Consider the following 27,269-nt stretch of genomic DNA (forward strand, 5'->3'; position numbering starts at 1 on the left):
GTGTACACAGATTCATGGTCAGTGGCAAATGGATTGGCAGTGTGGTTGCCAACTTGGCAAAAGAATGGATGGAAGATTCATTCAAAACAGTTGTAGGGTAAAGAACTGAGGCAAGATATTGCAGAAATGTTGTTGTGAAGTCACTGTATATCATGTGGATGTGCATTGTGCCACAGATTCATTAGAATGTTGGTTTAATTCTGTTGCAGATGAACACACCAAGGTTGCCTCAGTGGATGCAGAGGCTCTGGAGGACGATATGGAGGATTTGGCCAAATGGGACCATCAGAAATGTGGGCACCTTGGAGAAAAGGCTACTATTAGGTGGGCACAAGCTCGAGCAATCAGTCTTCTGTTACAACTAGTGAAAACCATTATTTTGCAGTGTCTCGTGTGCCAACACCAAGTGCCTAGACCTATACCTAAAATTGTTAGAGGCACATTGAGAAGAGGAAAATTACCAGGTCAAATTTGGCAGATTGATTATATCGGTCCTATGCCAATCTGCAGAGGTTGTCAGTATGCATGCACTATTGTAGATACATACTCAGGATATTTGATGGTTTTGCCGTGCAAAAGTGCAACCCAATTAAACACCATCAGGTTGTTAGATCAGATCATATTACATTATGGAGCGCCTTTGCAGATTCAAAGTGACAATGGGTCACATTTCAAAGGCAAATTAGTCCAGGAATTTTGTCAGGAAAAGAGCGTTGAGTGGGTATATCATATTCCCTACCACTCAGCTGAAGCAGGGCTAATTGAACGAATGGGTTACTGAAAGAACAGTTGCGTAAATCTGGAGACGGCAGTTTGGCCGGCTGGCGTGATCGTGTGTTTGATGCGGTGCAAGTGTTGAACAATAGGCCTGTGTATGAACATGAAACTCCTTTGATGCGATTAATGACTCCTACTTTGCAGGTTCAACCCAATTCAGTCAGAGAAACATTGTTATACTTGGAAATTACACCAGGTTCTTTAGCTCCCTATCGAGCAACTCTAGAGTCAGCAGCGGTAGACTTGCATTCTAATGAAGAAATCAGATTAGATCCAAGAGGAATAGTTGTAATTGAAACAGGGATTGGAGTACAGATTCCCCCATAGCAGATGGGATGGATTGCCCCTAGATCTGGCCTAGCACTGAAGGGAGTTCTAGTGTTGGGAGGGGTAATTGATGCTGATTACCAAGGCGAGATTAAAGTCATCCTAATGAATAGTGGGGATCAATTGTTATCAATCCACAAGGGGTAATCGAGTGGCCCAATTGATAGTCATTCCCATTAAGTTGCCCATGATTAAGAAAGGGGAGCCTCCTACAGTGTTAACTACCCGTGAGGATCGCGGTTTTGGCTCTTCAGACAGCATGGTACCAGGTGCAAAGGTGTGGGTGGAACAGCCAAGCGGCCCACCAGTGCCAGCAGATGTCATTGCATCAGGCAAAGATCAAGTGGTTTTAGTAATGGAGCCTGGTAGAAGGAAATGGCAATATGTACCTGCATAAAAATGTTACCCAAGAGAGTGATTTGCAACACTGATATCTCTTTTCTGGGTTTGCTTTGTAGATCCTGGGTCTGGTTGGTGTGGCTGTGGCACTAAATGGACTCCATTTGGAAGGGTTAGACGGTCTTCTGTCACCAGCAAAAAATGTCACATCTGTGCCAGTGATCAAGGGGATACTGATAGTGATGAATAATGTTGTCCCCAAGCAACCCTATGCCAGTGCCGAGAAACCCGCCAGACCGAAGACATGGATCCGTGAATTGCGACAAACACATCAAGAGCAAGTGAAAACAACCTTGATGCCAGTTGTGCAGGAGCCCTTTGTAGGACAGAGGAAACACTCTCCTATGATAACTCGAGAAGAAAATATGTGGATCTATTTAGCACAGCAAGTACTGAATATATCACACTTTTTTTGTTTAACTCATGTGCCCAATGCTGAAGCTTTATTGACTACATGTTTAGTAGTGGTGCCGACACCTGTTCCGGTTTTAAAGCATATTTTCGGCATCTTACATGATGATTCTTTAGTTCAAGACTCAGACATTAGACAATCTTTTTCAGTCTATGAGTACTGCAGGTTCTGCCAAGAAACCGACAAGAAGTGGAGAAATTTGACACGTGCGATTACGTACAACGTAACCCAAGGTGATGTCTGTTATATTATGACGTGCAAAGCACAAAAAATTGATAAATGCAGACAAATAGAGTTGACCGATCAATACAATCATACCACATTCGAGTGGAGACTGTTCACGAATGTCACGCAAATGCACCAGTGTAAATAACACTATTTCTTGCAATCATATAGGGATAACTGCTAGTCATTTGAATCATGTGAAACTTCCAACAGGATGGCTCTTTTCATGTGGTAACATTACATATACTTATATTCCAGCTAACATTTCTGGAGGTCCATGTGCTTTGACTCGAATGGGACTAATGATGTTTCCTTTACACTCAGCGATAACTCGAGGTAAAAGGTCATCTTTTGAATCTATGGGACTATCCCCTGACTGTGATCCACATGTACATTTGCTATCAGAAGCTGAGGTTTTAGCATTAACCCTTTCATTAGTAGGTGTTTGGGGTTTAGCTGCTGGAGGTTACAAATATTTGATGAAATTAGCGTGTTTAGTAGTTAAAAGTCTTAATCATACTTCGCAAGCTTTAGAAGAATTACTCCTTGATAGTGAAGTTGTTAGAAAAGCTACTTTGCAGAACAGAGCTGCTGTGGATTATCTATTGCTGAAACATAATTTAGGGTGTAATGCCTTTGAAGGTATGTGTTGCTTCAATTTGAGTGACCACTCACGATCCATTGAAAGTCATATTCGAGGTTTGAGGGATCTAATTTCTCAAGTGTCTCAAGATCAGAACAAAAACTGGTGGGATTGGTTATTTTCATGGATACCTGATATTGGGGTTACACTACGTTATGTTTTTGCTTGCATTTTTATTATTCTGTCTATTATAATTGCTTGTTGTTGTTGCCTTCAATGTATTCCCAATTTAGTTTTAACATTTCGTAGGTTTCAGAGACCAGTTCCAGTGCCACCTGGCTACGGAAGATTAATATCCAAAGGGTGGAATTGTTCTGCTTGATTTATGCTTGGTTCAAAATGGCGCGGGCGCGCAATGCATTCTGGGAGCGCTCTGAGCCATGTTGGATATTTACTTCACTCCGCAGTGAAAGGCTGCACACATTTTGCTGAATTGTTAGATACACAGTGCTGAGACAAACATGCTTTTTCAAACTTGGTATCCAGTCAAGGCCATTTCTGCTGGGAAAAGCTCATGTTGTTATGACTTGCTACTGTTCTCCGTGGAGCATGTTTTTAGAGCAGGGAGGCCCTGCGTTCCTTGGGGGGAGCTCTCGATTGACCCAGATGGCAACCGACAGCTGTTCCTCAACTGCGCAGGTGCAATTCCAGAAGGTTCGAGAATTAACTCCCCTTTTGTTGAGTTCCTATATATGCGGAATCCCAGAGGGGGTAAGGTGAGACTTCAGCCAGAAAAAATGCTCCGTCTGGCCTTCCTGTGAGCTGTGGCACTCTCGGCCTGGCTGCCCCCGGAGTCTTCCAGCCGCTTCTGGACAAGATGAGAACTTTGATTACGCTCACGGTGATGTATTTCTTTTGACTTCTTTACTTCTTTTGTGATCTATGTCCATATTAGTTTTATGAGTTATTTCTATGTACTTCTAATCTTTGAATAAATAGCCGTAAAGAGCTGATTATCTTCTAAAGAGTGCGTGGCTGTGAATTATTGTGTCTGTCTGTTTATGGGTTGAAGTATTTGCTCTATAATTGCATTGGTGATTTATGGTTGTTCCGTGCACTTTTCAGGGTAGAGCAATAAAGCACACCAGACAAGAACGCCGTAGTAGCAGCGATCCCTCTGGTCGAATGGGCTCTCAGACGGCCTGGCAATGGTCGGTTTGCCAACCGGTGACAGTGCATGATGCAGCCGGAGAGCCATCTGGAAATGTAAGCCTTCGATAGAGCCTTCCCCTGGTTCACGGATCCAAAGTTCACAAACAGCTGTGATGTCTTCCGAAAACTCTTTGTGCGGTCCATGTAGAACTTCAGCGCCCTAGCCACATCCAGCGAGTGCAAAGTCCTCTCGGCCGGCGACGAAGGTGACGGGAAGAAAACAGGTAACACCAAGGGCTCGTTGAGGTGGAAGTCCGACGGAGGGGTGCGTCCTCAGCACCACCCTCGTGTCGTGAAAAGTCAAGTATGGAGGTTTGCAGGATAGGGCCTGGATCTCTCCAACTCATCGTGCAGAGGTGATGGCCACAAGAAACGCTGTTTTACACGACAGGAACTTCAACGGTCCAGAGTGCATAGGCTCGAATGGTGCCCCCATGAGCTTGGTCAGCAGGACGTTGAGCTCCCACGGCGGGGCTGACGCCTTCACCGGCGGGAACGATCTGAACAGTCCCTTCATAAATTCCTTCACCAAACGATGAGACCATAGAGGCGACCGTCCCGTAGTTCTGGTGTAACAGGAAATCGCTGCCAGATTTATCTTTATGGAAGCATGGGCTAGTCCAGCTTTGGCCAGCGACAGCAGGTACGGTAGTACTTGAGGGGCCGTAATCCGGAGAGGGTTAATCTTCTGTGCCCTGCACCAGACAGAAAACCTCTTCCACTTATGACCATAACACTTAAGAGTTGAAGACGCCCTGGCCTTTGCGAGGACCTCTCTGCAGTCAGCCAGGATATCGTACCCTCCAAACTCTAATGCTGCAGGAGCCAAGCCTGCAAGTTCAGCTACTTCGGGTTGTGATGAAGAAAGGCGCCTCCTTCTCTGAAGAGAAGATCCGCGTCCGTTGGCAGTTTGACTGGTGGGGACGCTGACAATTCCAGAAGATCCAGGATCCATATCTGTCTGGGCCACCTCGGTGCAACGAGGATCGTCCTGCACCGGGGCCTCTTGAGTTGGTTGATGATCTTGATCAGCAACGGCAACGGAGGAAAGGCATATAGGAACAGGCCGTCCCAAGGGAACGAGAAAGCATCGCCCATGCTTCTCGGCTGGGGAAACATGCTGGCGAACCTCTGGCATTTGTTGTTCGTTGCCCTTGCGAACAGGTCGATCTGGGGTTTTCCCCATCGCTGGAAGAGACGATCCACCTGATCCTGCCGTAGTTCCCACTTGTGGCACGAGCGCAGCTCCCTGCTGAGTGAGTCGGCGATGGTGTTTTTTTATTCCTGCCAGGTGGAGGGGGACAAAAACATCCCCTGGGCTATGGCCCAGTGCCACAGATCCTGGGCTTCCGTGGATAGGGCTGGGGATCTGGTTCTGCCCTGCTTCCTGATGTAGAACATCGAGGTGGTGTTGTCGGTGAAGATCCTCATCACCTTGCCCTTGAGGAACGGGAGGAAGGACCTGAGGGCCCACAATACTGCCCAGAGCTCCAGGATGTTGATGTGGAGCGGCTTCTCCTCCGGGAGCCAAAGGCCTCTCGTGTGGAGATCTCTGGTGTGTGCCCCCCACCCTTTCAGGGAGGCGTCCGTAGTCACCGTTACCTGGTGGACTGGGGTCTGAAAGTCTGTGCCTGCCGTCAGATGAGTGCGGGTGCCCCACCACCGAATCGCTTGTCGGAAAGTGTCGTTGAGCGGGATCTTGTCCTCAAAGCTGCCCGTCGCTTGGATCCAGCGGGCGTCGAGGAACTCCTGTCGCGGGTGCATCCGAAGCCTGCACAATCGTACGAGATATATGCACGAAGACATCAGCCCGAGGAGGGACTTGATGGACCTCACTCTGGCCATGTCCGTGGTCAGCAAGCACTGTACTATCCCCAGAATGGCCTTCGTCCTTTCTTCCGACGGGGAGGCCAGACGCGCCACTGTGTCGAGCTTGGCTCCCAGAAACAGTGCAACTTGCGACGGGACCAGGTGGGATTTGTAGAAGTTGATGGAGAATCCCAGGTCCGTAAGCAGCTGGACAGTCCTTGCCGTGTGTTCGACAGCGAGCTCTCTTGTCCTTGCTCGGATGAGCCAGTCGTCCAGGCAGGGGTAGACATAGATCCCCTGCAGGCGCAGCCGCACCGTCACCAGTGCCAGGCTCTTGGTGAACACCCTGGGAGCGGACTTCAACCCAAAGGGCAGGGCCTTGAACTGTTAGTGCCGTCCCAGGACCACAAACCTGAGGAACTTTCGGTGTCCTTTCAGAATGAGGATGTGGAAGTACGCATCCTCCAAATCCAACCACGACAGGAAGTCGCCTTCCTCCAGCTGTCCATGCACGTGCTGAAGGGTGACCATTCTGAACTTCTGTGCGTTGATGTACTTGTTCGGTCGTCATAGGTCTGGGATGGGGCGCCATCCTCCTGTCTTCTTCTTTACGACGAAGTATCTTGAGTAAACTCCAGAGCTCCGGAGCCTCTTTGGGACAAGCTCGATGGCGCCTTTCCTGAGCATCGCCCTTACTTCCAACAGTAGTTGTGGGACGTGGTTTTCCTTCCTGGCCACGGGTGGAATGCCGGGGCACTTCCTTAGAAACTCAGGGGCGTGCCCCTGGGCCAGGGCGTCCAGCACCCAACGGTCGGTGGAGATGGACTTCCACATGCCAACGAAATTCGTCAGCCGGCCTCCCACCGGGGTGCTTCGGTGGGGGCCCGACGTAACGGTCGGTTCAATCTTTCTTGGAGGCCGCCTTGCCGCCCTGGCGTCCCTGGCGACGATGACGGGAACTACTCGACTTACCTCTTCCCCTGTAGGCCTCTTGCGACGAGGAGCGGGCTTGCCTGGCGGTAAGTGGAGGAGCCACCGGCGAATCCCTTGGAGGCACCTTGCTTGCCTCCATAGTTCCGAAAGCACGGCCATCGCTGTTGGAGAACTCCCAGAGCCCGAGCCGTCTCCGTGCCCGTCTTGATGGCTTGGAGGGACTCATCAACTGCTTTCCCAAACAGGTTGTTCCCGTCGAAGGGCATGTCTAAGACCTTGGCTTGTACGTCCTGGAAATCCGTCGCCTTAAGCCATCCTCGCCGTCGAAGGCAAACGCTGTTGCCCATCTGGCGGAAACCGGTGTCGGCAATGTCCATGGCCACTGTCATGGCGTGATCCGACGCCACCTCGCCCTCCTGTAAGATCTCTAGGGCCTCCGCCCTCTTGTCGTCTGGAAGAAGCAGGGGGGCGATCTTGTACCACAATTCCCTGTCGTAGCGTGCTACGATAGCCAGGGCGCTGGCCGCTTTGATCGTCGCCTCTGCCGACGAGATGACCCGTCGTCCCATTGCATCCAGCTTCTTTCCTTCGCCGTCCGGCGGGGAAGTTGATGAGGCTGATGCCCCTCCCGCCTTCTTCTTGGCCGCTGCTGAGACGACCGAGTCTGGGGTCGGCTGCGCCCTAAGGCACAAAGTGGCCATGTCAGGGACCTGGTACTTCTTCTCGTACCTATCCCTCTTCGCAAGCGTCGTAGACGGGTTCTTGAAGAGGGTGAGACCTTCGTCCCAGATGTCATCCAGGAGGGGTACGGCGAGGACAGTCTTCCTCTTGGCCTTGCGTCGTTGGTAAAGAAAACCCTCCTTCTCCTCGGGGCAGAGCTGGAAGAGCTCGGATGCCCTCACAATCATTGCGTGAAAGGATCCAATCTCGTCGGGCGGGGAGGCACGAACGGGAGGCGACGGGAGGTCTGTTCCGTCGTCATCCGTACCTGTCGCTGTGTCTGGTCCAGTGTCGTCCCCATGGACGGTGGACGGGGAGGAAGGTTGAGCAGGCCATGTGGGCTGGAACGGCGGTGCTGGATGGATCCTTCTCCTCTTGCTTGGAGGACTCCCCGACGGGCTTGGTTCTTCCGTCGGCCTGTCTCCGGCTCCTCTTGGAGGTAGGGGCAATCTCGTCCTTATCTCCGTACATAAGGATTGTATTGCCAACAAAATGGCCGACGAGTTGTCCTGCGGCACCGGAAGAGAAGGCTGACTTGGGCCCTCGTCGGCGCCGCCGTCGACGGGATCTCTCCCAAGTGGTTGGGCCTCCTCAACGCCCTCGTCGAGGCCCTCGAAAAACTAAACTTCCACGAGCATCTCCTCGGAGGCTGAGTGCGTGTCCACAATGGCCACCTGCTCCCCCCCCCCTTTCTCCGCCGGGGATTTCACAGGGGTCTTTTCGATGGGCGTGAAAGAGGATTCCCTCCGCGGTGGCAGGGAAACTCTGGGCCCCGAGGTGGCCTCCACCTGCGCCAGGGCCGCCACGACTTCCTCGATAGAGGCCTTAGCCGGGTGAGTCAGGGCCTTGAACACCTTCTGTGCACTCACGGCCTTCACCTTGGGGGAGGGGTCACCGCCATGTTCCCCCTCGGCCGGAGCCTTCGAGCTCGACCGGGGCCTCCCCAGAAGCTTACCCGGGTTCTCAGACTTCCTCTTTCCCGAGCCAGAGCATTGGCTTGTGAACAATGGTGCCGGGGAGGATGCGCCCTGCTTGGCAGCCGAGGAGCCCGACCGTTCGGCGCTCCCGGTGCCTGCGGACTCGCAGTGCTTAGCCTTCTGTTGGGCCCCCGTTGCCGGGGTGCCCTCACAGGACTTAGAAGACCGCTCCGACTTCTTCTTTCCCTTCTCACCTGACGGGCTCTTTCCTTCCAGCCAGTTGGAGAGGCAAAGGTGACGGTCCTTCAAGGTCCGTTTCCGACATGTTCCCGCAAATCGCACAGTCCTTCTACACGTGCGATTTGTCCTCATGAAGGCAGTAGAGGCATTTTGAATGCGCGTCCTCCTTGAACACGTTCTGTAGCTGGCATCCAGGGCAGATCCTGAACAGCTTGCCGGGCGTCGAGCTTCCTTTCTCCTGGGCCATGTCCGGGTAGGCCTCAGAAACTTCTTCCAGAAGTGTAACTCCACGAAAACTTCACCCTTGAGGGGCGTAGAAGAATCCGAAACGAAGCTCTGTTAATCGGATGTAGAGACGATGAAGCTTGAGGCTCTATTTGACCGAAAAATGAGAGAAAATCTCTGAAAAAAAGTGCGAAAACGCAGCAAAGCTCGAGAGCTATAGCACGAGGACTCCCAACACTTGAACGTGCGGTAAAAATCTGAGGATGGCTGCCAGAGGTGGGGCTTAGGGAGAGGACAGCCATTGGCTGGGGGCAGTATGACCCAGAGATCAGTGATTGGTTACTACTAGGAAAGACAGATCAGAAACAAAACTGATACTGATTTTTTCTGTACCGAGAATTCCCAGCCTGACGACAGGGAATATTCATGAGCATGTGAATCCATGCCAGACCCCATGCTGGAGAACTGGACCCACAAACAGCCCCCACAGGAGGGGCCTCGGATTGCAATCCGGTGTCAATAGGCCCCTTACAGAGGCCCTCAGAGAAAACTCTGGTACACTTTTTAGGCCCAGAAGGCACCTCAGAGCAAGCCCCGGTAACAGTTCTTTTGATGCTCCTCCCAGACCGGGAAGACCCTGGGAAGGACTACCCTGGCCGGGGTGCCCTAAAAAGTAAAGAACTCACCGGGCGTTTCTTTTTCTCGTCAATGAAAGTTTGAAAGTTTGTAGGGGGGAGTGCGCTGAAACACCTCCTCCCACCGCTCTAAACGACATTGAAGCACCCAGACCGAAAGGGAATCGCAGTAAAAACACAAGTTCCACCGGTGGTCCGGACCCAAACACTCTAAACAAAGAGGATGGGGGTCCGCCCTAGTGAAGCGTCGCTGACAGGAAGAACAAACAGGAAAGTCTAACTGAAACGGCATAGACGGACTGCCACACGACCGCTAAGCCAGAGCAGGAGAGGAAGGCACTGGAAGGAAAAATCTTCCAAAGATGCAAGTGCATCCAGTCCCGATCGAGCGGAGAAAAGGACCGATGGATGATTCGTTGGGCAGAGCTAAGGTGGGTGGGGTTACGGCCGTGTGCGGTACCCCTGCGTAAAAAGAGAGGAAGGACACATTTTTGAAAAATGTGATGCTTTTTACAAAGTGCTCCGGTCCCGCCCCACAGGACGGAGGAATGTCCCATAAGTATGGAGGAAAGGGGAACTGTAGCAGCGAACGCAGCCTGCAGTAAATGCACACCATGGTAGTTCACACGAAACCACTGCCACCAGACATTCAGTGAGAAAAGGGTAACATAAAAAACGTTACATGCGAAGCTAGAGAAAGGGGATACTAGTGTGTGCTGGGTGTAGAAAGTTACAATGGCAAGTAAAGTCAATTTCACTTTACTGCTGTGGGAAAGAGTAGTTTATCCCAGAGAAGGTAGTTAAACCTTTGGGAAATATGGAAGACTTCCCTGTGTCACTGCACTGAAGGTGCTTTGTGACACAATGTAAAAGATGATGCCTATGGAGTTTGTCAGAATCCACAACCAAAAGAAACACAGTGTACAAAATCACATTAAAATAAATGAGAGTGCGAAATAAGGGTCACACTCTCTCCGGTTTAAGAAAAATCAAGTCCTCAAAATCCAGCAAAGTGCTGTTGGTATCTAAGGTGGAAGGAATTAGCACATTTCTGAGAATTCTCCCTAACAGAAGCTCTGGCCCATCAGGTTGATGTTGATCCAATGGGTTGCTTTGTTCATCAATGATCTAGTAGATTCAACTGCACCCTTGGGCAAGCCTGTTTCTCCCGTTATTACCCCCACCAGCGGAGCAGCCGCCAGGGGAAGGTTTAGCACACTGGTCTTTGATTGGGCCTCATTCTCCTGAAAAGCCCTTCCTACACCTCTTGCTCCCAGGATAGGCCTAATCCTACACCTGCCCGGTGTCCGCAAGCTACCTTCCCTTCCAGTCGAGCTATCCCATGCTTTGTGGGCTACACTGCCCAGTTTTCTGTTCTGCCCCCCATCTCTCCTCCTCCTCCTCCCTCCTAGGGACTTATGCCGGAATGTGCTCCGGTGCTTCCTTGCACAGCCCCCTTTCCCTTTCCAGACTTAGTTCCTCCACTTTCTGTTTTAGGCCTCTGACAGAGTCGTCTAGGATGGCTAGGGTGTTCATGGCCCCACTCTTAAAGGAAAGGAGTAGAATATGGATAGCCTTTATTTTTTGTCTCCCATTTTTCACTACAGGCTGTATCCAGCTCCTTCACTTTGCATGTACCCAACTGGGAAGCCAAAAGCTGATATAGCAAATTAAGTTTCCCTTCTATGAGTGACTCCAACCAGGCCTTCTCGTCCTCCATCGTAGTTGATGCATACGAGGCATTAATTTTCATCGATTGCCTAGATTTACCAAACAACCCCACCTCTCCCTGCGGGACCCGTTCCACCCACACCTCACCTTCCCCTTCTTCCACCACTAACCCCCCACTTCTTTTTAAAGAGTTAAGGTTACTAGCTAGAAAAAGGTGAAGTCTACAAAATGTTGGAAATGCTTTAACCCACACTTCACCATTTCAGAACACTTGCTATAAATAGGTAATGCATATTAATGCTACAGTTAAATTGAGCCAAGCTACCATCTGCTACTAAATAATTTTCATTAAATCGTTTGATGATTTAAGCATTTCCACTTGTGTCATCTACCTTAGCATGTAAACCAGTGAACAGCGTTAGCAGTGAAAATGAAAAAAACAATGTATGACATACTTAAGATTCGACCTTCATAAAACGGTGCTAAAAAGGGACTATTATGCTTTGAGAGATTTTACCTCTTTCTTGCATGCACTTGGGCTGTCGGGCTTGAAGGATCCAGTATAGGTGGCATGTCCCAAGAATACAACTGGTCGGTTGGTTTGGAAACATTTTTAGGCTCTTCCATATTATTACATGTGTCATCGTCGACATCAAGAAGAATGGCTTCGTCTTTAGTAGGATCATAGTCTTCCTCACCATCATCCTCAAAGGAAATCTGCTTTTCACCATCACCCGCAAAGGAAATTTGCCTTTCTGTGTCTTGTACTAGAATGTGTGCATTTCTTTTAGCACCATGTCCAGGAGAAGCAGGCTGCATGTCATCTTTATGAAAAAGGCGATAACCATGTCCAGATTCTGAAAGTGATATCAAATTGGCCTGTTATTAACACATTTATAACACAAAACAACTGAAAGGTAAAACAGTAGCCTTTGAGGCAGACTACTACTTATCTCTGAAAGTGAAACTTAAAAGGAACAGTCCAGCTCAGACAAAAACAAACCTAATTTCCCTTTGTGCCATTAGTGGAAACCAACCCTCGCCTCCCCCAACGTCTGTGCTGGGGTATATCAGCCGGCCACACACACCCATTCTCAGTGCAGTTTACTTCACAGTACAAAGCACATCAAGGGATAAGCAAATCAGAACAGCAACCTACAGGATCATTGATTTTAAACAATTGATGAGTGTTGTCAAAGTCTGTCCACAAAACCAGGTCGGAGAATGGGTACTTTTTGCTAGTGTTCAATAAAATAGTGATCCAACGTACATGTCATGTACTACCATACAAGTAAGGATATAGGATATGGTACCCTATCCAAAAAAGTATTGGTTATTGAAACGCAACTGAATATTTTACACAGTTCCTAAAACTCTGAAGAATCCACAAAACATCCCAAGTAAACCCACCATGTCTGGGATAGACTCTATTCAGCCGTTTGTCACAGTATGTATATTTTGTTTTTAAAAACAAGACATACTCTAAATCGGGTCCTTTACTAAAGATACTAAACAGATCATGAAAATCACTTAAGATATTTGTTTAAGGCACATTGATTTCCTGATTGAACTCTATAGAATCACTGTACATAAGGATTCCTCCCGAATCAGCTATCGATGTAGTACTTTAACACATAGAATTAGGTCATACAGATTTTACAGAATGAACAGGTGTCTCCATAGTCTAGTCTGCAAGAATAATACTCAAATTGTTTTCAAGTTTAATAAAAGATTACCACCAAATAGAAAGAACAGTGATTGGATTCACCGTAATTACCAAAATTATTACATATTTATACATTGAACATTTTGAGAAAACCTTATTTATCTGAGTGATACGGATTTCCAATGTCACATAAAACTATAGCCAAGACTTATCGACGATACACTCTAAGTGTGGGAAGATACAAAAGGGCACACGCATTAATTGATAAATTGGCTGAATATGTTAAACACACTATGGCAGACAGATAAAACTTTATTTCGGGCAATACCCATAAAGTACATTGAAAACCCAAAGCACAAATGTTATATAACTCAATACAATAGCTAAAAATAAGAAACATCACAATAAAATTACATATGCTACAATAAAAGCACTCTCAATTCCTGCGCATGCTCAACATAAATATATATTAGTTGCGCATAGATAACACTTGGAGGGGATACAATCATGTTAAAAGTTGTATGTGCACTTCTTAACCCTTGATCTCTAAACAACGGACAGAGATATTTGTGCCGCAGTTTCGCATTTAGAGGGCATATTACCAAGAAGTATAACAAATCATCCACATGTTGATTGCAAGGGCACCTATTCAAACCTTTCCTTCTTTTGTCCTGCAAGGTGCCTTTTCGTAAAAAGTAGGTTAGACCTTAAGCAAAGTAAGATTGTCCTCCTTGTATCATTAAACCAAAACATATTTTGATGGTCCCAGATAGTTCTTCCTGCTAAGATAATCTGCATTGCTTCTTTTATCAGATTCACAAGCCTCTCTTTCAATTTGTTTTAACTTGAAAAAGCTTTAGTCAGGGTTTCTGTGGCCTCATCACTCCGAACTGATTTGCCATAGAAATGATCCATCAGACCAAGCGGTTTAATACTCATACGAATATAGTTTGGCCATTTTAACCTATATAATTGTATATCGGAGTACAAAATATCCTGAATTAATGATATTGTAAATGATAGAGCTGGGTTACCCCAGAGACGGAGTCAGTGCAACAGTGGTTGGAGCTCAATAGGATCTGAAGCAAACATACCACATTCCTTGTGTAATATGAAACCGGGAAAGTTTTGATTCGCCCCCATAATTCCTCCTAGGAACTGATTTTCTTTCCTTTGAATAGGCAAAGGCGTCTGATGCCCCCAGACTGCTGCTCCATACATAGCCACAGGAATTGACTTGGCTTTATAAATACGTAAGGCGTGCTCATCTGAAAGCCCGCCCCTACTATTTCCATAACGCAGTATGGAGCCATTAACCTCGGCACATTTAATGTCCTGAGAATCAATATGCATACGCCATTCAAGGCCTTTCAAAAATGTCACATCTATGTACGAAAAAGAGCTAACCCATTGCATGGCATATCCTTCAGCCAACATGGTTCTTATTTTACTTTTTAGGGTCCCAATAGACATTACTTTTGATTTTGCCACATTTATGTTCAGATATCTTTTGGGCATGTAACTACAAAAACACTTCACCAACTGCTGGAGTGCACTTCCCGTTCTTGCAATAAGAACGACATCATCAGCATACATTAACATCGGGAGGCGCCTGCCAGCTATCCTAGATACATCACTCGAAAAATGGCAGACAGTGAATTGATATAAAAAATAAAAAGCAACGGTGCCAACACACATCCCTGTCTAACGCCACTATGACAACTTACCCACGCCATCAAAAGTCAATCATTGATTTCATGTAACTATATACATGTCAAGATTGCAAGCTCAAAATTAAACCATACAGCATTCCCAAAGACAGGAAATCCCTCCTAAGGTATGAGCTGTTTCATCTGAAAAATTTACAAGACTATCACCCCCCGAGGAAGTTTCACAGGCTGAGGAAGCACAGTCTGGACAGATAGAGCTATGAGATAGAATTAGCAAGATTAACTCAAACTATCAATGAGATGGTATACAAAGATCATTGTTGGGCAAGGTTAGAAAAGAGCAAGCTCTAACCATAGAACATTTCTTTTGGAACTGCAACAAAGATAATTAGATGAAGATAGGTTGGTAACAGTTAATTACCATACTAACTTATCAGTTCAGATTAAAAAAGCAATTTTATGAAAGGGGCACATTCAAAAGAAGGACCCATGCCAAATAGTTATGCCTTTTGCCTGTAAACAGAGAAAAAAAACCTCAGTAATTTGCTGGTACACACAGGCATCAGGAGAGAAAGCCAATTAACCATGCCAAAAATGTGGCGGTGTGAACTATTACAGGCGCATTACCCTTATGGTTCATGCATAGCTACTCACACTAGAGGGATAGATATAAGTTTATACTCACTATAGAAGCAAACAGAAGTCACCAATTGTAAAACTTAAAATGTGGCTACCTTGATAAAATGTACTTGTACCACTAGGATATCTGTCAATGTTAGGATAATGGAAAACATAAGATGTATTAAAAAAAAGGAATCTGGCTTTTCCAAGAAGACCGCCGGCACTGTGTAAACGTGCCGACAGAACTCTCAGGACCCGACTGTTGAGAGGTGCCCACCGCCCCATCAGCGGGCCACTGTAGAAGGCAAGAAAGGCCCCCGGGGAGCGGGGAAGAGGCACTGAGTCGCTAGGTGCTGTGGGGCAGCTGTTGCAGTCCTCGGTAGCGGTGCCGCCGAGGAGGGAACCACGGCCGGGGTGAGCAGCCGAAGTGAGGAAAACGCCTGGAGGAGTCGCGGCAGTGCGGTGCTATGCCGGGAGGCCCAATGAGAAGGTGCCCCGCGGAGGGAGAGTCACGGCGGGGCACTGGATGCGGGCAGCGGGAGCGGGTGAGCTGGCGGATGCGGCTCTGAGGTACGCCCGCCCTCTCCGGCGTGGTGCTGCGCGGCTGAGGACTGCCGCGCTGGCGAACCCCACAGCGAGGGAAGAGGAGTAGCGGCAAAGAATCCAGTGAGAGGGGGGAGGCCAACAGCGAATAGACCCGGGCCAGAAAGCCTGTGGTGGGCAGAAAAGTTGGACTAGGCGGCGGCGTGAGTTGTGGAACTGAGGCAGTTGCAGTGTCGGGCCCAAACGGTTTGCCTCGGCCCCCCCCTTAAGTGGAAAAGAACCCAGAGCGCGAGCACTATAAGACTGAAATGCTCCCCTGCTGCTCTTGGGGGGGCTAAGAGTATTAGAGCGGGATCATCTGGGGGAGAAGCCAGAACAGGCTCAATCTAGGGGGCCCCGGCTGAGGACTCAAAAGGGGCAGCATCCAGTAAACCAACCCTCCCCCTTGCTGATCACAGCGGCCCAAACACCCAAAGTGGATCTCTGTGACAAGAATACCCCGACCCTCTGTGGCAATAACACCCCGATCCTTTAGGCTCAGAGGAGGACCAGTGGGACAAAGTTTGTTCATGGACATACTTCCACGAGAACTATAGTGCACAAAGGATTGGGGAAGTGAGCACCATGACCACAAAATCCAAAGGAAGAGGGGGGACATCGGGGGATACGCTGGGCACACTCCCTGCAATCTGGCCTGTGCATACCCTGAAGGAAGGCCCTGGGATTTCTCGAGAGAAGATTGGAAAAGATACCGCCCAGGAGAGGTCGGAGGAACAGGCTGTAATGTCCAGACACAGTCGAATTTGGCAAAGACTTTTCAGGAACAATTTCAATTGATGTGAGCAGATCTAAATGAAGCCCTAGGGGAGATAAGACAAGAGATGCAGCAATTAGGGGAAAGAACAGACACTCTTACAGCTAACAGCAAAGCCATAGAGAAGTTGGATGTGGCAACACGAAATCTCAAAATTCAGATTTGGAGAATAGATCACGAAGGATTAATATCCGAGTGAAAATGTTGCCGGAATCGGTATTAGACAAGGACTTGAAAGCGGTAACCCAAGGCATTTTTGCCGACATCCTGGACGAAGGGAGTCCTGAGAAGATTGAGCTGGATCGAGTGCATAGAACTGGGCGGATGGCCAAAGGAAAGATGGCGAGGCCTAGAGACGTACTAGCAGCATTTACTAGGTACGCCCAGAAGGAGGCAGTCCTCCGAGCAGCACAGCAACGGGAGCCCATTACGTTCAAAGGGCAGCAGATTGCATTATTTCAAGATTTGGCAAGCAGCACGCTCATGAAAAGGAGACAAATGGGCCCATTGTTAAAGGTGCTAAACGAGAAGGCTATACGATACAAATGGACATTCCCGTTCGGCCTGCTTTTTGAATGGGAAAGGACCCAGAAACGCATCACATCTCTACAGGAAGGGGCTGATCTCCTTCAAATAGATTTGGAGGACACCCCTTCAAGCTCAGGAAGCACAGGGCACGACTGGTCGTCCCAGGCTGAAACCCTGGGAATGGACGACAGTGGGAGAGAAAAGGAGAAGAAGATTCAAAGAAGGCAATCTGCAGCGAAAAGGAAACCCAAGTGAAGAGGGGAACGGTACATTGACTGACCCGGAGTCATGACAGCGGTTAAAGGGGTGGTGGGCCTCTTAAAGGAGAATTGAAGTTATGGGTCATAGGAGGAGCAACCATTTTGGGTACGGAAAGGGCGGAGATGCCCGAGTTAGGCGTAGAGAGCAAGAGGCAAGGGGTTGTGGGGGGGGGTAGGGAGGGAGAAGGGGAAGGGACAAGGGGAGGGGGGTGATGAGTCATTTACTGAGGGGAGGGGCGGGAGGGTAGTAGCTCATAGTGAGGACCAAGTCTCAAGTACTGACTTCTTAAGTGGCTAACCCATAATGTGAGAGGGTTGAACACCCCTCTAAATAGGAAAAAGTTGGAGCACTTCACGAGAAAGGAAGGGCCTGATATTACGGGGCATCAGGAAACGCACCTTGTGTTCAAAGATCAGGGAAGGTTGAAGCTGCAGGGATTCAACCAGATTCTCCATGCCTCAGGTCAAAGTAAAGCAAGGGGGGGTGGCCCTAGCTATCAGGAATACGGTCGACTTCAGAACTGTCGCTGTAACAAGGGACAAAGAGGGGAGATATATTGTGGTCAGGGGGAAATATCAGGATGCCCCTTACACAATAGCAGTTTTATATGCCTCTAATTCCGGTCAGGAGCAGTTTTTGTTGCGGGTACTGAAAGTGCTGGAATAATAATCTTGGGGTCAGATTGTTTTGATGGGAGATCTTAACATAGCTTGGGATAGGGAGAGGGACAGGGATGGCAAACGAGTAAGGGGGGGTGGCGGTAATGTCGGCTGAATTGAAGGATAAGATCGGTAGGGTGGGATTGAGGGATGTTTTGAATGAATTAAAGAGAGAAGAGGAGGGTTACACCTTATCTGGAGTTCATGGTTCGCAATCCAGAATAGATTATATATGGGTCTCGGTGGGATTAGTTGGCCTCATTCGGGAGGTGAATACGGGACCAATAGGTATAACGGACCATAGGATAGTTTCGGCTGTTCTAGACCTTGGTCGAAGGGAGAGGGGAGTGTGGGGCTGGAAGTTTCCAAGGGCGGTCCTGAGGTACTCGGAAGTTCGGGAGGACATCGAAGAGAAAATTAAGGCCTTCTTTGCTGTTAATAGGAAGGAGGACACGGGAGAGGAGGTAAGGTGGGAGCATTGAAGGCTACTATCAGGGGGGACCTAATTGCAGCAGCTGCTTTTCGAGTGAAACAATTGAAAGCTCTGGAGGCCCAATTAGAGTCTGAGGTGGAAGCGGCTAGGCAGGCAGCAGGTAGAACCCCTTCCCGGGTAGCTATGCTGGAATACAGGAAAGCGTTGGGGCAGTTGGAACTCTTGCGTACCACAAAGGCAGAGGGAGCACTATTGGCAGTGAGACAGAAATATTACGCGTAGGCAAATAAGGCAGACACGATTTTGGCACGTCTACTTAGGGGAAAGAGGGCGAAAAATCCTATTACGGTGTTGAAATTGGGCGCTTGGGAAAGGGTCACAAAGCGGGAAGAAATACAGGAGGCTCTGTCGGGGTAATATGACTCCCTTTATGCCTCCCAAAACCCCGTAGTGATATGCAGGAAAAGTTTTTACAATTGGTACAGCTGCGGGAAATTGGTAGGGAAACGAGGGAGACCCTTAACCGAGAAATCACGGAGGAGGAGGTTCGAGGGTTGATTAGGGCCCTTCCAGTAAATAAAGCCCCGGGCCCGGATGGCTATACTGCAGCCTTTTACAAATTGTTTATCTCGCAGTTGGCCCCGCAACTGACCTCACTATTTAATTCTTTTCGGCAGACAGGTAGGATTGTCCCGTCCATGAAGGAAGCAAAGGTGACCCTTGTCCTTAAACCACATAAAGACCCAGAAGTGAGAGCAGCCTAAAGCCCCATAGCTTTGATCAATATTGATGCCAAGATATATACCAAGATATTGGCAAATAGACTTGATGCCATTCTCCCGCTCTTGATACACCCTGATCAGGCAGGCTTCGTTAGAGGCAGGAAAATCGCAGACAATATCAGGCGGGTGGGCCCATTTAGTCGAAAAGGTGCAGAGAACGAACACTCCCGCGGTCTTGGTGGCACTCGACGCGGAAAAGGCCTTTGACCGCGTGGATTGGTCCTTTCTGTTCCGAGTAATGGAAAAGATGGGCTTTAGGGGGGAATTCATGACAATGGTTCAGGCCAATTACCAAGCCCCGTCCATTCGAATAATGGTGAATGGCACAGCTTCTAGACGGGTAAATCTACAGAGGGGTACAAAACAAGGCTGTCCGCTATCCCCAATTCTCTATGCGATCTACTTGGAACTCATTTTGCAAGCAATAAGGGAGGCAGCAGGGATACGGGGCATTCCTTTTGGTGGGGAGCAACAGAAGGTCGCAGCCTTTGCTGATGACATGCTGCTCATGTTGACAGCACTGAGCGAATCGCTCCAGGTTAGCATGACCCTACTGGAACAATCTGGGGAGGTCTCAGGGTTAAAGATCAACACTAACACATCCGAGGTCCTAAACCTAACGCTAAGGGGAAGGGAACGGGATGAGCTAAAGGGGGGTACTCACCTTCTAAGGAGCCCGGGAGGGATTAGATACTTGGGGGTGAGAATCACAGCAACTTTAGCTGGGTGGTATTCGGCAAACTTCCCCCCTCTCCTTAAAGCAATCAAGAGGTATTTCCAAAGGTGGAGAGGTTTTAGGGTGTCGTCAGGGCGGATCGCATCGGTTAAGATGCTAGCACTCCCGCGGCTGTTGTACTTATTTCAGGTGATCCCGCAGCCAGTACCCTCGAGCTTTTTTTAAGGAATTGGGAACCCTGACTAAAGAATTCTAATGGGAAGGGAAAAGAGCTAGGGTGAGCGGTAACTTACTGATGGCTCCCAAGGGGGATGGAGGCTTAATGTTACCAAATTTTCGGCGGTATTACGAAACAACTCAGCTCTGAATCATTAGGGAATGGCTGAAAGGAGAAGAAGGTCAGCAAGATAAACTTTGAGTGAGGATGGATAGGGTGGTGGCACACCGCAACCTGTCGGAAGTGCTTTGTCTGCTTAAAGTGCACAGACCCCGGCATCTCTATGAGTTTGTGTTTGTCAGATGTGTTGTGTTTTGTGTTCCCTGCCTTTGTCCTGCATGAATGCTTGCATGAGAGAATGCCTGATGGATGTTACACCTGTGGAATGTTGTGGTGCGAGTGCCCCTGCAAGCTCCATGAATGTCAGTTGGAGGGAAGCAGCCTGTGAGAGAGGAGGCCGGTGGATGTCTCCTGTGTACCTTCCTACCTACTTACCTGATGTATATATCTTGTCACTGGAACTGAGTAAAGAAGTTCAACTCCCTTAGCAGAATATCAGACCTTTCACTTCAGCACGGAACAGCAAACTATCGAATTTATTGGATAATTGGTTTCCTAGTCCAATACAGGGGAAGACCGTCTCTAAAATGCTTGCCATCATTTTGCGTTTCTTTCACTCCAACACATCTCCTGCACTGGAAATGATCTGCAGCTCAGCTCCTACCTTACCTCCAAGCTGTACCGTCTCAGGAAAATTGTGTTTGGGGTCCCAGTGTTATAAAGGCCATTCCCAGGGAAAAGAGTTTTTCCTTTGATAAGAGGGTAGGAAATATGTCTCGCCTTAACTGCTGCAGCGGAAAGGGAAAGGTGTTCTCCTTCACGATACTGCTGCCGGGAAGGCGGTGGTTGAAATGGGTTTGGTTTTCCCTTCAATGATTCACACCTATTGTGTAAGGGGTCTCAGTGATGTGCTAGTGGCACCATAGTGTATCTGCCTATGGATCCCTGGTAGACATTCTGAAATCCACTCTGGGAGCTCCAAACAGGATGCATCTTGAAAGATGTAGCCACAAATCTCCCATTTCCCTGTGACCTGATAGTTACCAACCAGTTGTTCTCTCAGAGAGTTCAGGGATGGTACACAACACATCCAGGGTCTGATTTACAAAGACTGTTTGGCGAGAATCCTGTGGGGTAAAGTCTGCAGGGGACTATCACTCTGTTGAGTTATTTTGTCTCTTTGCACCGGATAACACTAAGGGGGGGGGTGTGTGTTCCTGGTGCCAGATTACTAAAGGGGGGGAGGGGGTTGTGCTCCTGGTGCCAGATTACTAAAGGGGGGGGTGTGCTCCTTGTGCCAGATTACTAAAGGGGGGGTGTGCTCCTGGTGCCAGATTACTGATGGGGGGTGTACTCCCGGTGCCAGATTACTAAAGGAGGGGGTGTGCTCCTGGTGCCAGATTATTAAAGGATGGGGTGTGCTCCTGGTGCCAGATTACTAAAGGGGGGTGTGCGCATGCATGTGCGCGTGTGTGTGCGTATGCGTGCATGTGTGTTCCTCGTGCCGGATATCACTTAGAGTGTATGTGTGTTTTTCTGGTACCAGACACCATTTGTAGGGGGGAGCTCCTTGTGCTAGATAACACTTAGGATATATGTGTGTATGCACTTCTTGCACTGGATAACATTTCGGGTGTGTGTGCTGTTTGAGCAAGTTAACACTTAAAAACACACATCTTCTTAGTATATTGTATCCTTAAAGCAGAGTCACTATATAAATGCAGTCACATTTGTCAATGTTAAAATGTTACACTAAATATATTTTGGCAGAGACAAATGTTGTCCCCCACAGACATCATACTGAATACATCTGTTGAAGATCAAATAATCAACTGAAGAACACTAACCAAGGACCCACATCTAAAACCACCCAACATAAACTTAAACATTTAAAATGGTAAATAAGTGAAGGAGAGATCCCACACCATAATCGAAAATACACTGGAGGGTGGTGGAAATAGAATTTGTCATTTCTATTCCTTACCACACAACGCCGTGAGCCCCTTTTTCTCATAGAAAACATTTGTCTTTTTTTATTAGGTCTCTCCTTATGGTGAGCAACGGATGTTACAACATGAGTTTAGGAGTTTAGTTTCAGTCAATACCTAACCACATGTAACACAAACTACAAGGTGGGTCCATATTTAATAAATAACAAGTTACTCACGGTAGTGACCAACGTACTCTTAGTCCATAGTCCCCTTTCCTCCATACTGCATGGGCATCGCTCCTAGGGAGGGGAGACAGAACTTTTTTCACCAGAGAAACTCTTCTCCCCCCCCCTTAAATTTAGAGGCGCCCGGGGGTGCGGCCCCAGGAGCATGCGCACCCCTCGCTCCACCCACCGATGCCACTCCTCAGTCCCCATTGGCGCGTCGATAATATTTACCATTGCCTAATGACACCAGCTTTATTAGGAGGCAGGATGGTGGGACGTATGGACGAAAGGGGACTGTGGATTAAGAGTACGTTAGTCAGTACGGTGAGTAACTTGTAATTATTCTCAAGTCCCGTCCCCATTCCTCCATACTGCATGGGCGATTACAACTGAATGTAGCCCCAGGGTGGAGAGGTGACCCTCCTTAAGAAAACAAGTTCATTGGTACTGCCTGCCCGAATGCCACGTCTGACCTGCAGACAGCATCCAAACAGTAGTGCCTGCAGAAAGCTGAGGGAGTGGCCGACGTGGCCGCCCTTCTGATCACCTGCCACGGAATGTGTCTCTGGAATTAGACCGCCATGGCCTTGGCTCTGATAGCGTGGGCATGCATGTTAGCCAGAAGCGGCTTGTACTGCCCCTCATATGCCTCCTTAAAAGCTGAGAACATCCACCTTGCTATGGCGGCCTTGGAGGCCTGATAACCTACCCTTGACCCGCCGAAGGTGACAAATCGAGCGTCCGACTTGCGGAAGCTCTTGGTTCTGTGAAGATAGAATTTTAGCGCTCGCCCGACATCTAAACAATGCAGAACCCTATGAGCATCGTCCCTGGGGTCTGCGAAGAAAGTCAGTAGTACTATTTCCTTGTTCACGTGGAATGCCAAAACTACTTTAGACGAGAACGCAGGGTACGTTCGGAGGACCACCTTGTCCCTATGAAAAGTAGTGTATGGCTCAGAGGCCACTAGAGCTTGAGTATCGCTGACACGCCTCTCTGATGTCAGACCCACCAAAAGATCTGTCTTGATAGTGACCAGCCTAATGTCCGCAGACGCAATTCGCTCAAATGTTGTATGCACCAAGGCGCCCAGCACTATATTGAGGTCCCACACATAGTGGGGCTTCTTAATGGGCGGGTAGAGCCTTGTGAGGCCGTCAGATGTCGTTTAACCACCGGATTGGCAGACAAGAAAACATCCTCTTCCGAGTTCCGGTAGGCTCCGATGGCCGCTAGATAAGTGCAGCACTTGTCTATCTGCACCCCTGAGTGTGCGAGGTGTGCTGAGAAAGAAAGTACATCGTCCAGTGAGCAAGTGAGCTTCCGCCCAGAGGCAAAACCTAGTCCACTTGCTTTTGTACTGCCTCCTAGTAGCATTGCTCCTAGCCCCCTGAATGAGCTCTAGATTTGCCTGCGCGAGGCGCAGATGTGTCAGCGTGACCTGCTCAGGAATCAGGCTGCGAGAGCTAAGTTCTGCGGGACGGGGTGAATGACCGTGCCCCCTGCTGCGATAGGAGATGAGCTGTGCCCAGTCGAAGGTGTATCAGAAGCTGGTCCGACAGGCTGAGTAGCTCAAAGAACCATGGCTCACATGCCACCACAGAACTACCAGGATGATGCTGAGGTGCCGGAACTCTCATACCTTGCAGGGCACCTTGTGTACCCGTGGCATGGGTGGGCAGGCATAGGCGTCCATGCTGTTCCACTGTATCTGCAAGGCATCGCCCAGAGAGCCTAGACCCTGTTCCTGCCAGGATGCGAACTGGGGGCACTTCCTGTTGTACCAGATGGCAAAGAGGTCAACCTGTGGATGGCCCCATCTGCTGAAAATCTCCTGAAGTACCTGATCATTCAGCTGCCACTCATAATTGTCTGCCCCCAGACTGTTGATTCTGTCTGCCTCCAGGTTCGATTCCCCAGGAGGTGGATCGCTGTCAGGTGAATGCTGTTTGCCAGGGATCATTCCCAGATGCTGACCACCAAGGTGCATAATGGCAGGGACTGGTGTCACCCTGCTTGTTGAGGTAGTACATGCTGGTGGAGTTGTCTGTATGGACGAGGGTCGTTTTGCCGCTGATGAGGCAGGAAACCCTTCAGGGCCAGCCAGATGGCCCTCATTTCCAGCCAATTGATATGGCCTCCTGTTCGTGAAGGGACCATACTCCGTGGACGCTGTGGCCGTCTAGGGTCACTCCCCAGCCTTCCAAGGACAAATCTGTGGTGATGGTAACCTGCGGTGCTGATTGTCAGAAGGGCCTGTCTACTCCAGATCAGGTCCTGGTGAAGGAGGGAAGGAATGCTGACGAGTTCCGTCTGCGATCCTCACTCCTGATCCCATGAGGCTGTGTAGTGCAGCTGTAATCTCCTCATTTTGAGTCTTGTGAAGGGCACTGCCATAATATCCAGGATGTGTTGGTACCACCAAGCCGAGGTCACCCCTCTGCTCAGAAATGGGACTTGTTGCCCTCTTGATGGCTGCGATCTTATCTTCTGATGGAAAGACGCGTATCCCAGATGAGGCTCAGACACGTTAGACTCTGCATCAGTTCCAGTGGAGACTTCTTGAGACTGATGGGAGAATCTTGAGTCGTGTAATGTGTTCTTGAAGGAGGAGGAGTTGTGATGGACCTCCTCCGGGGATCTCGCCCTGACGAGCCAGTCATCTAGGTATGGATAGACATGGTGACTTTGGCCCTGTGACGGGCTGCCACTGCGTTCATAAGTGTGGTAAAGTCTGTTGAGACTGAGCTGAGGCCAAAGGGTAGAACTTTGTACTGGAAATGGAAACCCATGATCCTGAACCTCAGTAAGGACCGGTGGGGGTGCCAAATCTGGACATGCAAGTAAGCGTCTCTCAGATCCAGGGGACACATCCAGTCTCCCTTGCACGGTGTCTCCGCAATAAGCACTGGGGTAATCATCTTGAACATTTGAAGTGGGAGTGAAAGGTTCAGGGTGGAAAGGTCCAACACAACTCTCCTGCCTGGTTCTTCTTGTGTATGGCAAAAATCCTGGAGTAGAAGCCCATACCCCGCTGGGAGGCTGGGACTTCCTTCACTGCCTGGCTCTCTACGAGCGATCGAATCTCTAGAACAGAGTTGCTGTCCCAATCTGTGGGATTGGAGGGGAGGAGAGAACAGAGGGAGTGACCGGTAGGCAGAAGCCCCTGGAAACTACAGATAGGACCCAGGGATCCATGAACTTCAGGCGCCAACTGTGTTCGTGGCAAGCAAGCCTGCCCACCACCAGAGACAGACACGTGGATCCAGAGGTGAGTGCCATGCCTTATTTCCCTCTAAGGCAGAGGAGGGGGACTGAAAGAAGCCCTTATTCCCCGAGTTGTACTGTTTGCAGCGGTGTTGGCTCAGAGAGTAGTCAGGCTGTCTGGATCGTCGTTCTCTGAAGCCCCGGAACCCGCCGAAGGCCCTGTCGGAACGCTGGTGCTTTTGACTGAAAGTCTTGGGAGTGGACTTTGTAAGGGTGGATAACGACTTTGCAGTCTATGAACTGTTCTTCTTCTTATCCAATTCCTGATCCGTGGAGGAATGAAAGAGGTCTCTGCCCTCAAAAGGAAGGTCCAATATGCGTTTCTGGATGTCCGGGTTGCACTTGGTAGCCCAGAACCAGGCTGTCCATCTCATGTCTGTGGCAATGCAGATCGCATGGCCTGAGGTATCGATATGCAAGATTGTGAACTCCATGATGTCCTGAACCACCATCTTCACGTCAGCCAGCCCAGCCTTGAAATGTGCCTGACTGTGCACCGGACGTTCCGGAAGGAAGTCTGTTATTTCCTGCCAAAGCCTCTGGTTAACGGCTGCGAGCATGGCATCCGCTTGATGAAGGTGCAGCGAGGCGTTGGAGTAGACTACCTTTCCATACGCCTCCAAGATCTTTTCCTCCTTGCTTAGCAGTGCCGAGGACGAGGTGACCGATGAGGATTGCGGCTTAAAGTATATCACAGAGTAGTGGTCCCGGGTGTGCCGACAACAAGGGTATATCGGCCACCAACTGCCTGAACTTGGCATCAAGGCGTCTGTTGGTGGGCTGTGCTAAGTGGGGTTTCAGCCATCCTTTTTGGCCAAGGCAACAGCATGCTTCTGCATCGATATCCTCGTTCTAGCCACGTGGCATTGAGTGAGGACTTCGGCCAGGACCTCCCGCCTCAGGTTGTTCAACCTCAGGTTGTGGATGCCCCAATTAATCAGCCCAACCTGCAAGTCGATCGTGGAAGGCCTTGGCTGACGAGGGTGTGTCAGTGTCCTCCTCATCCTCTGTGTCAACCAGGGTGTCCGACTGGTCTGGCGCTGGTGGAGGAGTACTGGGAGCAGTTGGTTGAGATGTGGAGACCGGCCTGTGCTGTAGGCAGCAGGGGTGACGGATTCAAAGGAGCCGGGGTGGGCAGCTGAGGCAGAGCCTGAGCACCGGAGCCATAGGCGGAATGACTATGGGTGCTGCCGGTGGGACTGGTGGAAGCATGTCCCCAATAAACACCCCAGCGTGAGGAACTTCTAAAAAAAAAAAAAAAAAAAAACCTGTCTTCACAGGCTGGTGCGGCGACAGGTGGAACTGCCAGAATCGCGGTTGGCTGCTGGGGCCTGTGCACACTCTGCCTAGATGATTGCAGTGAGTACCTGCCCTGTGATGTAGAAGGATAAGCTGTAGGCCACTTACCTGGTTGAGACTAGTCCCACCTGGACACTATCATCTTCCTGCTTCCCAAAACGGTTCAGTGTCTGACAAGCGGCCATCTTGCCTGATGGCGAGGCCATTTTGTCGAGCTGAATGCCACGTGCCGGAGTCGTGGTACCTGGCTCGCTGGGACCGGCCTCCTCTTGGACTCTTGGTGGGGGATTTTGAGGACTACCCTGCGCCTCAGGACCATACCTGGTTGGCGTAGAGCCCTGGGTGGAATCGTCGGTAGTGCTGCATACAGGCGCCCCCTCAGACATTTGTCCGGTATGAGGGCATAGCCCCTCGGGTGGAAACCTGGTAAAAGAACATTGCGGTCCCTCAGCGTTGTCTGCAGGAGGATCTAGCGAGCCCGCGGCCTGGTGGCCGGTAGCTGAACGAGCTTTGGTACCTGCGCTGGTGTG

At 49.4% G+C, this 27,269-nt stretch overlaps 1 protein-coding gene across 5 annotated transcripts in view; it reads right to left on the reverse strand.

Moving 5' to 3' along the window:
* The window catches only part of CENPC (centromere protein C), a 1,963,500-nt gene that overhangs the window by 1,206,809 nt on the left and 729,422 nt on the right, over positions 1-27,269 (reverse strand). For all 5 annotated transcript variants that reach the window (XM_069630493.1, XM_069630492.1, XM_069630490.1 and 2 more), the window contains one exon: positions 11,603-11,942. In XM_069630493.1, coding sequence (XP_069486594.1) covers positions 11,603-11,942 — 340 coding nt within the window. The remainder of the gene's footprint in view (positions 1-11,602; positions 11,943-27,269) is intronic.

This window comes from Ambystoma mexicanum, chromosome 6q (assembly GCF_040938575.1).
Source record: "Ambystoma mexicanum isolate Mex_15411 chromosome 6q, UKY_AmexF1_1, whole genome shotgun sequence".
Lineage (NCBI taxonomy): Eukaryota > Metazoa > Chordata > Amphibia > Caudata > Ambystomatidae > Ambystoma > Ambystoma mexicanum.